Source organism: Mustela lutreola, chromosome X (assembly GCF_030435805.1).
Source record: "Mustela lutreola isolate mMusLut2 chromosome X, mMusLut2.pri, whole genome shotgun sequence".
Lineage (NCBI taxonomy): Eukaryota > Metazoa > Chordata > Mammalia > Carnivora > Mustelidae > Mustela > Mustela lutreola.
In genome coordinates this window covers 91728580-91743053 of record NC_081308.1, presented here as the reverse complement: position 1 = coordinate 91743053, position 14474 = coordinate 91728580, and the positions used below count along the sequence as shown (strand labels likewise).

Here is a 14474-nt window from a genome sequence, read left to right as displayed (position 1 = left end):
TTCCTTTTTACTGTAGGAGATTTGTAATATTTATTTATTTATTTTTATTTATTTTTTAAAAGATTATTTATTATTTGACAGAGAGAGAGAGAGCAAGAGATCACAAGTAGGCAGAGAGACAGGCAGAAGCAGAGGGGGAAGCTGGCTCCCTGCTGAGCAGAGAGCCTGATGCGGGGCTCCATCCTGGGACCCTGAGATCATGATCTGAGCCGAAGGCAGAGGTTTAACCCACTGAGCCACCTAGGCACCCCTGTAATATTTAAATTTTTTTAAAAGATTATTTATTTATTTATTTGACAGAGAGAGATGACAAGCAGGCAGAGAGGCAGGCAGAGAGAGGGGAGGAAGCAGGCTCCCTGCTGAACAGAGAGCCCGATGCAGGGCTCGATTCCATGACCCTGGGATCATGACCTGAGCCGAAGGCAGCGGCTTAACCCACTGAGCCACCCAGGCGCCCCTGTAATATTTAATTTTATAAAGACAAGTAAAGCCAACCTTATAACACATTTAATTTAATATATAAGGTATAACACAGTGGTTCAGTTTAACACAACAACATAAGATTTTTCATATTAAAAACAACTTATTTGCTTAACAAGGTAGCAACTATAAAACTATGTGTTCATCTTATTTCTCCTGCAGACTCTGAAAATAAATGTTTGCCTTTTTAACTTGCATTTGTAACCACTTTGCAATTCAAAAATCTAAGTATTTAATTTTAATTAATATAGGCTGAGCTTTAATATTCAGACTTTAAAATCATATCAAATATTAATAACATATGCTTTTAAGAAAGTATCTTTTTTGTAAATATAATTGACAAAATATTCAACAAAGTATGTGTAATAGTGCCTTTGTATATAAGCATAAAACCTTGTGTCTTTCTAGAGCTACTATAATTAAACAATCATTGTAAAATAGCAGATGTATGATAGTTTACATATAAACTATTAAGTAAACTCTAAAATTTGGACACATTTCAGCAAATTATTTCCAAGAAAAGGCATAGATGCGTACTGACCAACTGTATCTTTAAGTGATAATTTCCTTGAAAAGAAAAAATTGACCAAATCATTTTAAAGACAACACTAGTAAGTATTTGGCCAAGTCCAATTTATGAGATTTAATTGAAAGTAACATATTCTGTGATGAGGAATCCCTTTGTTTTAGGCCTTGTTCACAGTGGACTCTTGTCAGAGGCTGACTATACCAATTCCTTTCCAGAAAGGGAGATGTCTTGGAATACTCTAAAGAATTTTTGCCCTTTTATTGTTTCAAATCTGAAAAGTCAAAGGGTTTAAAACCAAAGCCTTTCATGAAAAAAGAAGCTCCAAAGGATGATCTCTCCCCAGAATCTCCTAAATGAATTGATGAATAAATTGCTCTTGTCAAAAATAGCACAGAAGATTGAATAGGTGTAGTTTGCTTGTTTTTGTTTTTTTTCTTTAAAGTGCTAACAAAAGCCCATTATCTCTAAATGGGCTTTCATTGTAATGACTGAAATATAAGCAGCATGAAATATAGAAATCACACATCTAAATCAGACAGATGGTCAAAACTTTTAAGATAGACACCAGCAACTACCTTAACTATTATTACAGACAAGTATACTTTATGAACTTGCCAGACTAACACCGTAATTCAGTCTATTTAATGCAGCTTAAAACATGACTGGTGAAAATTCAAAATCTAAAGCTAGAACTAAAGCACTCACAGGCTACTCTGAAACAAATGCCACAAAAAGCAGTGCTCAGAAGAATTTCAAGTAATTGCTCAGTCTAATGAGAGACCTATATAGTTAACTGAATTGTTTAACCCTTCTGAAGAGACTGGCTTTATCCAGCTTAAAATTAAATCCAACATTTTTTCTCCTTATATTAGTCCAGAATTTTGAGTTCTTGACTTGTTTTTATCACAGAGTTAGAAGTGTGTCAGCAGCTTCTGAACCGCTCTCAGGTAGGAAGAATGTAGAAGTTATTAAAAAACCATTCATTATTATAAAACTGAATGATATTAACTTTAAAAAGTTAGTATTATTTCAGTTAGATAACTTAAAAATGAGGTTTCCGTATGGTAATCACTTAGATAATTAAGGCTACAGATCTAAAGGCCTGGATTTCTAAAGCATTCTAATAGGACCGAGGCAATTTGGAATGTAAGGTTTATCAATGACATGTCAGCATTACATTTTCAAAATCGTCAGTAATTCATATGTAAATAGCAGTACAAATTAGGTATTTTCTTACTAAAAGTGATATGGTAGTGCCCTCTGGTGGTAACATTTAGCATATTCCCCTGATATTTCATATACTACGAACTATAAAAAGTTCATTTATAATGAAGAATATCAAAATTAGAGATTACCACAAAGCAATGAATCACTGTGCTTCCACATCTTTTTTTTTAACCTTCAAACACACCGGTAACAAGATAAATCCCTGATCCCTATTCCCAAAAATCAAACTGACAGCTATAGGAATCTCAGTAAACTTGTCTATAATAGGCAATTCCTGTTAAGAGATTTACATCTTGGTTCTACTGCTTAACTGAGAGGTTTTTGCATTTTCTAGTTTCACTTTTACATCTATGGGTTTCTCAAAAAACCTCACCAATGCTGGTTCATTCAACAAAGACGCAAGAATCTGTTCAAATGCAAATGACCACTGAGGTTCTTCCCTCAAAGAGGAGGGATCTTTCTTCAAGTGGCTCTCTGTTTTCCCCTCACTGGGTACTCCAGAAGCACAGACTGTACCAGAGAATTCTTTGGCTGATGCTGTAGGGCTATGTAGTTTCCTTCCAACTTCTTCCATCCTGAGCAAAAGGCTGGTTACAACAGCAATGGCTTGATACAGCGACTCTTCTTCAGGGTCCCCATGAAATAAGTTATATAGAGTCTTTGAAAACTGAATGAATTGTGACTGAAAGATATAAGTTAGAAATACCACATTTGATATTAGATTGAGCAAAAAGAAGAGAACTTAGAAGTAAACAGTCTCCTATTTAGAATTTATACCATTAACCCGCACCATAGAAGTTGCAAAAAACTAAAGACTAATTCCCCAAATAAATCTTGGCTCTAGAGAGATGGGTATAAGCCATGGAGGAAAATGCCTTTTAAATCTTCTCAGATGTTGCCTAATAGGAGTACATTATATACATATATATACAATAATTTTTGGGCAGCTTACCTGTCAGCATTCCTTCAATGTTAGATGGTACTTCTTTAGAAAAGATTTATTTTGCAGGCGGCAGAGGGAGAGGAAGATTCTTTCCTAAGCCAGATCTTGATCTCAGGACCCTGAGATCACGACCTGAGCTGAAACCAGGAGCCAAATACTAAACCACTGTCTGAGCCACCCAAGAACCCCAGTGGTCCTTTTAATTAGGCAAATTCACCTATTTCCTTACATATGAATTATATATTCATTAACCAATCTTAATGAAAGGCTTAATAAGGAGTTCCCCTTAATCTCTCCAAAGGGCTACAGTGGGCAGATCAGCTAGAAGGACTTAAATTTATGCAAGAATGTTTTGGAAACTATCTAGTAGTACAAGGTAGCTCCACAGGGCCCATTTAGACATGTTTCTCTTTGAAGGCTGAGGTGGGACCCAAATGGAGAAATAAATTGGTGTGTTTGCTAACTGCCCCTAGATAATCCATAGACATTCCTAAAAGATATTTGTCAATTAAAAAAAAAGCTGATTCTAACACAATAAGTCAATCACCCTAACAGAAAAGTTTATCTGTAAATAAAAAGCAAATATAAGGATTAAGAGTTTGGTACTATTTATTTTGATTAAGGATGTACTTAAAATAAATAGTACCAAACTCTTAAGTTTTATTTCTCTTTCTTAGTCTGTAGCACTGCTTATTTATAAAAATTTTAGAACATCATATTGATTCATTTTAAAAAGTACTTATTCAGCTACCATACTGCCCAGTCCATGAGGAATACCGCAGTTTGATTGTTCTCATTTTGGTAAAGTTCTGGAAATCCTCAGTATCTACACCAACAGATTTTAATTTAAAAAACATAAGAGCATAAACTGAACAGTTTAAGAGACAGATTTGGAATTTTGACAAGTAGTATTCATTAGTATTGTTCCAGCAGGTTAAATACAAGATGATCAGAAACCAGCATGTGACCTATTTTAGTAACTTCTTACTCCTAGTACCACCTAACATTAGGTGTATCATCTAGTAGGCACCAAAAAAATGTTTACTGAAAAATGAACACTTCTAATAAAGCTGGAAATAGGAAACATTGCATTAAAGGCATTAAAGCAGAAAATCATTTAAAAATTTGCTATTCTTCTGTGCACATATGAAACTTACAGAGATGATATGTAGATTAACTATTTTTCTAATAGCATGTTAGCTATTTTAGAGCTGAATACACCCATATTCATAAAAACAAACAAGAACCTAGAATTTTTTATTTGAAAAAACACTATACCTGATTCATTCTTGGTAAATCCTTAATGTTTTCTTCTTTTTTGGAAAGCTCATCTTGCCATTGACTTAGATATGCTTGAATATCAACTTTTCCTTTGCCTGTATGAGTGGAATAAAACCATTTCATAATGAACAGTCCACTCTATTTCTTCAAATCTCGGAAGGAATAACTACTATTGGAAATTATTTCATTAAGATGTGAGATTCTATTAATAACCCAGAAAATTATCTGAATTTACCTTTTATCTCACCCACTGGCTTTCAGAATCTGTTTTCCATTTCCATTAAACTAAAACTTTTACTTTGGTAAGTCTGGGGACTGGGGAAGATGTAAAGAGAGAGGGAGAAGGATGCATTTTAAATAGTACACCCTGACTTGACAATGTAAATTTCACCTAGATGTTCTCATGCATACTATTAAGTTTAAAATAGCTTCTATATGATGTTCTTATATGCAGATTCTGAAGTGGTCTATAGTGGCTCTTCTTAAAAAAATTCGAAACACTACTATCCATTCATTCCTCTGAAGAGTTTAATGAAGATAATTTATGTGACTATTAATAATTACTTAAAACTCATTGGAAAACTAGGTAGATATACTGAACAACCTAGGGAAGATGTTGTTGTATTTAAATAGCTCTTTAGCAATTTGTTATTTTTTGACTAAATATTACTCAAAAACATAAAAAGGATGATGGATTTTTAGAGAACAATTTGACAGCCTTGATCAAAATATTAAATGTACATATTCTTTGACACAGCATTCTCATACCTCTATGAATTTATCCTATTCTAAAGAAATGTGTATAAAAGTATTCTACAACATAAGTATAAAATGTTTGTTCCAACAGAGTTTGTAATACAAATAACTGGAAGTGACCTAAATGTCCATCAGTACTGGGCTAGTTACTGAGTTACAGTACAACCAAAGAATGGAATACTCTATACCCATTAAAAAGAATAAGACAGATCCAAATGTACTGATAGGAAAACTCCCATGATATATCACAAAACTGAAAAAGCCAATTGTAGAACAGTATTTATGGAATTTTCCTTTCTTTCTTTCTTTCTTTTTTTTTTTTAATAAAAGAGATGCCTGTATGTGTGTATATACAGAAATGGGTCTGGAAAGGATACAGAACAAAATGTTTTCACATTTACTTCAGGGTGGAGTTCAGTGGGGGTATGAAGACTTCTGTTAAATTTCTTTTATTATCTACTAATCTCATAATTGAAAATAAATATTTTCAAAATAGTAAAATTAAATGAATATGGGTCATTGACTGTAAGTTCTGAGACTTAATTATCAAGACAAGAAAGATTAAATTGTTAAACACACAGAAAAGTGAAAAGGCTCTCAGGACAAATCAATAACCTTTAAACAGAATCCACTACTTGCCTTTGTAGCTAACCCCATTCACAAAAAGAGTGACTTAAACTAAATGATATTCTTAATCATAGTACCTTTTTCTGGGCTGTTTTTCAGTGATTCTGCTTCCTTCACATTTGTAGGCTTGGAAACTACAGGAAAAAAAAAGGCATTCTGTAAAATATTTAACAAGTAAATACCTTTTGAAAGTAAAATAATATTTTATATAAAGACTTAGGGACATGTTATTTTCTTCAATTCAGGAAGCCAATTTTAGCTGACATGAACTCCTCTCATCAGAAGAAAAAATTCCAAGAACGTTTATAGTAGAGATTTTTAAAAAAGATTTTATTTATTTATTTGACAGGCAGAAATAATAAGTAGGCAGAGAGGCAGGCAGGCAGAGAGAGAGGAGGAAGCAGGCTTTCCGCTGAGCAGAGAGCCCGAAGCGGGGCTCCATCCTAGGACCCTGAGATCATGACCTGAGCTGAAGGCAGAGGCTTTAACCCACTAAGCCACCCAGGCACCCCTACAGTAGAGATGTTTATAGAAAAATATTTATGAAAAAAATCCTAGAAGTACACCAATTATTATTTATTTCTGGGTGGTATTTTCTTCCTTATGACCTTCTTCAAACTAAACTGTGTTACTTTTATTATTAGGGGAAAAAAGCATGCAGAAGGTCAGAAGATTGAGCTACTAATCCTGATTGTGGCAATAACGCATTGTGAACTCTTGCACAAGTCACTTCTCTATTCTGGGTCTCCATGCCCTTACCCATATAAATTAAGGGATTTGATGAGTTGATTTATAAGGACTCTTCAAACTTAATATTCAAACACCAACATACAGTAATTATAAACATATATTAATCAGCACTTATCCCTCTATAAGACATTCATGTTTATTTAAAAAAAAGGCGAAGGACACAAAAATGAGCTCATAACACTTCCAAATTATGTCTTGGAGACAGACTCATCCCTGTCTCCTACACCTACAGTGATTTATAATAAGTATTCACTGTTTGAATAATAGCTATGACCTTCAATCATCAAAGATTCTATTGTTTCCACTGTATTTTAACAAGGCATGAAAATGGTCAGATACATTTTAGAAATTTCTGCAACATAAAGAAGAAACAAAATGAGTTTTCTTTTTAATCCTCCAGTAGACAAAAAAATTCCATAAATCAAAACCCAAAACACATTTCAGTTAATTAGTCAAATATTTATGGGGTACTTACCATGCATTTAGCTCTGTGCTAAGTGTTATGGTAGCATAAAAGAAATATAAAGTAAAATTATCTCAAATTTTATTAATGGTAGCTGGGGTAAAAAATTTTTTAGCCAAGAAGATCTCTATGAGTGACTACTCATCAAAAAAGACATTTTTAACTGATATTTACCATGGAGCTGACTGAAATAAAGTAATTCTTCCTTGGAAAGTTCATCTCCTTGTGAAGGGTCCTTAGAGTTCACTTCAGTATAAGCTGAAAACAGATAACCCAAATCAATTTACTAACAATAACAATTTCCTGGTCAAGGAAATCTGGGGGCAGAAAGTTAAACAAAAGGTCACTATAAGAAAGACATTTGTGAAGAAATGTAGAAGTGGTACTACTCTATAGCAAATAACAAGAAGAACTTGATCACTCTGAGCTCCATGAGTTCTCTTACTTGCTTTTTAAGAGTTTTCTGAGAGGGCGCCTGGGTGGCTCAGTGGGTTAAGCCGCTGCCTTCGGCTCAGGTCATGATCTCAGGGTCTTGGGATTGAGTCCCGCATCGGGCTCTCTGCTCAGCAGGGAGCCCGCTTCCTCCTCTCTCTCTCTGCCTGCCTCTCTGCCTACTTGTAATCTCTCTCTGTCAAATAAATAAATAAATCTTAAAAAAAAAAAAAGAGTTTTCTGAGAAAACTAAGAAAACCTGGCATTTCAAAATCTCTGAAAATGTAACCTCGGTCATTTAAGAACATCTTTGATAATAAGGCAAAATGAAGTTGAGTTTTCTTTCCATTTCTGATCTTCTACTGAAAGCATATTCATTCCATAGCAACATTAAACATTCTAACAGTAATTTGATTTGACAATGTAAAGTCCTTCATAATTAAATTATTAGGTGGTTTAGCTTTGGTTTTTAATGCTCTGTTTGTGATCTGAGTGTGTGAAGAGTCAAAGATGGCTTTTTAGATTTTTGGTCGGTAAAGAATGGTTCCTGGCTATCCTGGGAAGACTCTGAAAGAAATCCCAGGTGTGGCTTTAGACAAATTATTAGGTGCTGTTTGCTTGTGTGAATTAACCCTATCTAAACTAAATGGTACTTTTGCAATGTTCCTTTAGCTTAAAACCCAAGACTGTTTTCCCAAAATATGGAAAGGTTGGTGGAAAACACTGAAGAAAACTGGCATTATATGGTAACATTAGGGCAATATGGTAGAATAGAAAGAAACCTGAGCTTTTAAGTCAGACCTCGGTTTGAATCCCAGCTATGCAATTTATTAACTATGTGATCTTGGCCCAATAATTTAATCTTTCTTAGCCTTAGTTTCCTTATCATCAAAATTGGAAGGACATTACCACTTCTCAGGGATATTGTGAGAATTAAGTAAAAGAATACCTTAAAGTAAATGCCTCAACAGAGCAAGTGCTCAATAAATGGTAGCTTTTATTTTGCTTCCTCTTCCAAATGTTTAATATTTCTGCTGTCTAGTCTCATTTTTTTCTGGATAATCTGCAGTATTCCACAAGTTTGGCAGTTTGTCTAGAGTTAAATTCTACTCCCCAACTGACAACAATAACAACAATATCACATTTCAATATTATACCAATATTCAAATGGTAGGTAGTTCTTATACATGACCTACCATTAAACTACTATCTTTGTTTGCTGGAAGAAAACTTGTGAAACTTGTGAACCCATCTGTTACAGAGAATATCTTCCACAGATTTCACTGTAACTAAGCAAAAGTACTGGACATATGATCCAAGGGCCACAGTGAAGTAATGACCTGATATCATATTGAAAATTATGTTATTTATTAAAATTTAATATCTGCAATTATACTTGTTAAAATGGAATCAACTCCTATACATCACTAAAGACTGTTAAGCTCTTACCTGGAGGAATATGCAGCTTAAAAAGCAGCTTAAGTTTCTCAGTGAAACTTCCATTGTACATTATATCTGTTCAATAAAATTCAATGACAAATTATCATTATTTTCAAAGATCATTCAATCAATTCCAGTGATACAAATTAAGGTACAGATATTAGCCAGTAATTAGGATTCAAAAACCTTCTGTTACTTAACCTAACAGTTAAACCACCACCTAGACAGCCAGATTCTCTCCTTCAAGTATATAAGCAAAATACCCTTTATCAGAAGGAAAAATGCTGATTTCCCTTCCCCCCAAACTAAATTTTCTTTTTTCTTTTAAATGAGGCCTTATGCCTCATCTGAGGAGAGAACAACTCTTAAAGGGACAATTCCTGATAAGAAAGTATGCTGGGGTCTCTGGAAAAGCAAAGGAACAATGTAACTGGTGAACTATCTACAGGTACAACATGGTTGTTGGATTACTTCTCTACCAATTTTCTAGGTTATGTGGTTGATTTTTACTGATGGGTGAAGAAGCTCTTTTTGAAGTATCGATGTGCCTGAGTGGGGGAAGATACAGATATTCTCTTTCTTCATGTTAACCTTTAAAACATCCATATGTAACAGCTTGTTCTTCTGAGAGGGCTGAGTCAAAATGAGACCAATATACTTAGTTTCAGTTATAAACCCAGAAAAAGGTCCACTTATTGCTCAAGTTGGAGATAATGTAACTCAGGCTGATAAAATCTGACTAAATTAGCAATAACAGGCACTACTAAGTACTTCTAGGAGTAGCTTTATTTTTGGCTTAAAAAAAATTACTGGACATCATCCTACCAATTGCAGAGGAGAATTCTTTGAAGTTTATAAGGCAGTCAGAGTTTTCATCCAATAATCTGAATGTCCATAAGGCTAGTGAATCTTTGTTTGCAGAATGAGCCCAGGGACTCAACAAGTGATATAACACTCTGAACTGCTGGCAGTCAATCTGATACTGTTCCAAATATGGCAGACTGGGGTCATGGTACTTCAGTACTGGACAACTCAAGCACCAATAATAAGAAAAAAACAGCTCTTTCTATGAAAAATAAAGAGGAAAGTCAGTAAGTCATAAGAAATAATTTTATAAAATTATTTTCTTTTAAGCATGCGTACTAAAAGAATTAAAGATAAAATATTTAAGAGTGGTTGTGGTAAAATTTTGCCTAAAAGTATTATTTTTCACTTGAAGAAGAACAACAGTACCTTAAAGATGACATAAAGTTCATCCAATTCATGAAGGCTCAATTTCACATCTTGTGATACAACACGCAGCTTTAAAAAGATTAAAAGCAGTTTAGATTTTAACACTTCAGTATTGAAATTCTTCTTGAATCCACTGAGAAATCCCCCTCTGCTAGAATAAAATCATTTTCTTCTTTTTAAAAGAATAACAAAGATAAATACACCAATTTTGCCCTTTAAAGAGGTTGTACATAGACTACAATTCAATTCTACTCTGACATGTACTTTCGCCTTCATCACTTCATACCCAGAGATCATTGCCAAAGGACATCCATTTAATGTCTATAAATATAAGCAACAGTATTCTAAGTCTCCTTCCACATATTCCTCTCTTGCCTCTGAGAAGTCATCAAGTGGGGCTGTCATTAAACACTTCAAAGACATTGGGAGAGATGTGCATTCCCCTCTCCGTGCCAAGTAACATAATCCAAGAAGTAATAAACTTAGACAATATGCAGCTTTATCCTACTACATGATGAATAAGCATCAATGGTACAATGAGTTTGGTATTCGGTAAATTTAAAAGAGTAAAGATAAAAGAATTAGTAAAACTGGAAATTTTTTTTTTTTTTTAAAGATTTTATTTATTAATTTGACAGAGAGAAATCACACAAGTAGACGGAGAGGCAGCCAGAGAGAGAGAGAGGGAAGCAGGCTCCCTGCTGAGCAGAGAGCCCGATGCGGGACTCGATCCCAGGACTCTGAGATCATGACCTGAGCCGAAGGCAGCGGCTTAACCCACTGAGCCACCCAGGCGCCCCGAAACTGGAAATTAAAAATAAATGAAATAATAAAACACTCAATAAAACAAAGAGGTGGTTAATTTAAAAAAAGTAAAATTGGCTAATACCTGGCAAGTGTGATAAAATAAAGCAAAAATAAACATCATTGAGAAGTAAAATGATAATGTAAACATAGGTATAGAGGTCACTTTTAAAGTGTCTAGCACAGAGGAGGTAGCATTAAATATCTATTGAATGAATTCTAGAAACTTTACACCAAGCTATCTGAAAGTCTAGATGAAATGGATAATTTTCTAGGAAAAAAATTAAAATACCGAAGTAACCCAGGAAGAACAAATTCTGGATAGAACTGAAAAGGTAATAAAAAATTTGCCTTCTACCAAAAGGCAGCAGATCCAGATGGTTTTATAGGCTCAATTACTCAGACTTTCAGGTAATGTATAATTCCTATGTGATCTAAACTATTCTCAAGCATAGTAAAATATAATTTATTTCAAAATTCATTTTATGAAAAAAAAATTCATTTTATGACATGAGTGCAACAGTGATATGAAAACTAAAGTTAGCACACACACAGAAAGAAAACTGTAAGCCAGTGTCACTTTAACACAGATGTAAAGAACATAGCTATGTAGCAAAATCATCAAAACAGAATGTTAAAATAACAATATGACATGACCAAATAGGATTCATTTCAAGAATCCAACAGAAGCCTAACATTAGGAATTCCTTAATATAATCCACTACATTAACAAAGCAGGAAAAATATATAATCGCAAGATATGGAAAGTTCTTTTGATCAAAGTTAACATTCAATATTCATTTTTTAAAAATGTTTGAACCTGAGTGAATCAGTAAGGCTCCTGGTCAACAATAGGCTACTAGTATGGTTGACCCTTGGGGTTTAGGAGCACTGAATACCCCCCCCCACAGTCAAAAATCAACATATAACTTTTGACTCCCCCAAAACTTAACTACTAATAGCCTATTATTGACCAGAAGCCTTACCGATAACCTAAACAGTGGATCAACACATATTTTGTATGTTATTTGTATGTATTTATATATATTATATACTGTGTTCTTACAATAAGCTAGAGAAAATATTAAGAAAATTATAAAAGAAAATACATCCACAGTACTATATTTATCAAAAAAGATCCACGTATAAATGAACCCACATAGTCCAAACCTATGTTGCCCAAGGGTCAATTGTACTTAATTTTTTGGGAAGTCAAAAGTAATAGGTGGATTTTTGAGTGCACAGGGAACTGGGGCCCCTAACCTCTATGTTGTTCAAGGGTCAACTGTATAGTATGTCCATACTATGGTATATTTTCAGTATGTTAAGAGAAGTAAGGGAGGTCTATATGTACTGATATGCAATGACCATCATATATTTCTGAGTGAAAAAAGTAAGCTGCAGAACAAAGTAACTGATATGATCTCATTTAAAAAACTATATCACCCCCCCACACACACACATGAAAACCAAAACAAGGGGGCTTATGCCAACTACATCACAGTAACATCACTGAATTATTTAATTGAAAGCTAAACCTAGAATCTTCAAAAATGTTTTTTTTCCCAGACTGGCATCTCTGAGGACGTGGTCTTTAAGCAAGTAGTTTTACAAAAACAGTACATGCTTATGATAAAAGCTCAAACAGAAGGATGCATACACAGCCAAGTAAAACTCTCTCCCTTCCAACCAGCAATTTATTAATCCCATTCACCAGAGGCAACCAATGCTAACAGCTTCTTATGCAGTCACCCTAATATTGAAAGTAGAGTATTTAAAACACAGTTTTATATCTTTTTCACTGTATCTTAGATTTCTGAGGATAATAATATATATTAGCAGCACTGACTGCTATGTAGGTCCGCTGTTCTTACTGATGCAGCACATCACAAATATGTTATGCTTAAATGCCTGTATCATAATATTCAACAGTAAAGGTCAAATAACAAAACATTTTGGAGAAATCAACATAATTCAACTAGAAGAGAATAATTTACTTCCTCTCAAAAAAATTTAGAGTAAGCTAAGCTGTGGCAAGAATCTAGCTCAAAAATTTAGTTATATTCATTTTTTTTGCATGCAATGTCAATTTTTTAAAGGAAGTTGGAAAAAAAACTGTTACTCCAACTGCTTCTCCCTCCTTGGGTAGAGATACTCACCACATTTTGCTTTGTTGTTTCCTCTAGGGTCTGTATGACATATAACCTATTTCGACAGCGCATGCTGTGTATATCTTCATAGCGAATATTACCATATTTCTGAAAAAAATATGATTTCAGTAGATACTCATTCATAATAAATATCCACTTCTCCTACAATTGAATTTCATCAGACTCAATTCTCAGAGGCCTTGGTTCTATTTCTAGCTATTTTCATAACTTGTTCAGTGGTTATGCCAATTTTCACCTCCCACATTTCAGTTTTTCATATATTTACTGGAGAGAATTCCACCTACTATCTGTCTAGACTAAGTACAAGAACATAGGAAAAAATTCTTAGTCTCTAAGAAGAGAATAATTTTCACCTTTTTATATGGTGATAGATATTTAAAAGTGGTCATTACCTGTGAAAGCAAATGAATTTCGTTTCATTTAAAGAATAGCAAACTGAAGCACAGGAGGCTATATAACTTAGGAACAGTTCACAGAAATCACTTTTATACAATGGACTATTACTCAGTCATATAAAGAAGGAAGTCTTGGCATTTGCAATAACATGGATGGACCTGAGGGTATTACGCTAAGTGAAATAAGTCAGACAGAGAAAGACAAATATGACATGATTTCAATTATAAGTAGAATCTAAAAAATAAACAAAACAAAATTCAGACTCATAAAGTGAAATTGGATTTTAAATTATGTCTTTACTTGTATTATCATCTTACTTTTAACATGCCACTAGAGATAGAACTATAGTACCAATCATTTAAATTATACTATGCAATTATATTTGTGGTATTAAAAAAAAACTTACCTCATTTGACTCTCTAATCAAATCTGTAATATCCACTTTCATATGACTGCTTTTTTCATCACTCACATTTGAACCCTGCTGAACACTTGAAGGCAATGGGCTATCCTTATTAGTGACATTGTCAAAGAACCTATCCAAAAATAACAGTAATACAAGAATGAGTGGAAGTAAAATGCAAGAGGAAGTAACAGCTAATTTCTCCCTAGTTAGTTAGAGGTTAGTGTCAACTGAGAGGACAGAGGATGATCTTATGAAGAAGTGGAATTTGAAGGTGGTTAGGAATTAGGAGGACAAGGGAGCAGGGAATGGGATGGTGAAATTATTTCAGAGGCAGGGAGGAGAGTACAAGGAAAGCAAACAGGCTCAGAGAGTTCTCAGCAAACACCACATAGCCCAGTAAGGGTGGAATATAGGCTATGTAGAGGCAGGAGAGGAGAAATAAGAAAGGTACACTGAGGCCTTAACACAGAGTATTCTGAATGTTCTGAATGCTCTCAGTGTTTAGCTTTTATTCTGTACAAAATGGTATTTGATGC

The 14474-nt window shown here is 34.1% G+C and overlaps 1 protein-coding gene across 1 annotated transcript in view; it reads right to left on the bottom strand.

The window, feature by feature from the left end:
- Positions 1-489: 489 nt before the first annotated feature.
- Positions 490-14474, bottom strand: part of TBC1D8B (TBC1 domain family member 8B) — a 56616-nt gene continuing 42631 nt past the window's right edge. The window contains exons 13-21 of the mRNA XM_059157831.1: positions 13939-14068; positions 13125-13223; positions 10162-10230; positions 9754-9994; positions 8938-9003; positions 7231-7314; positions 5921-5977; positions 4458-4555; positions 490-2918 (exon numbers count right to left, since the gene is read on the bottom strand). Coding sequence (XP_059013814.1) covers positions 2523-2918; positions 4458-4555; positions 5921-5977; positions 7231-7314; positions 8938-9003; positions 9754-9994; positions 10162-10230; positions 13125-13223; positions 13939-14068 — 1240 coding nt within the window. The 3' untranslated portion in view covers positions 490-2522. The remainder of the gene's footprint in view (positions 2919-4457; positions 4556-5920; positions 5978-7230; positions 7315-8937; positions 9004-9753; positions 9995-10161; positions 10231-13124; positions 13224-13938; positions 14069-14474) is intronic.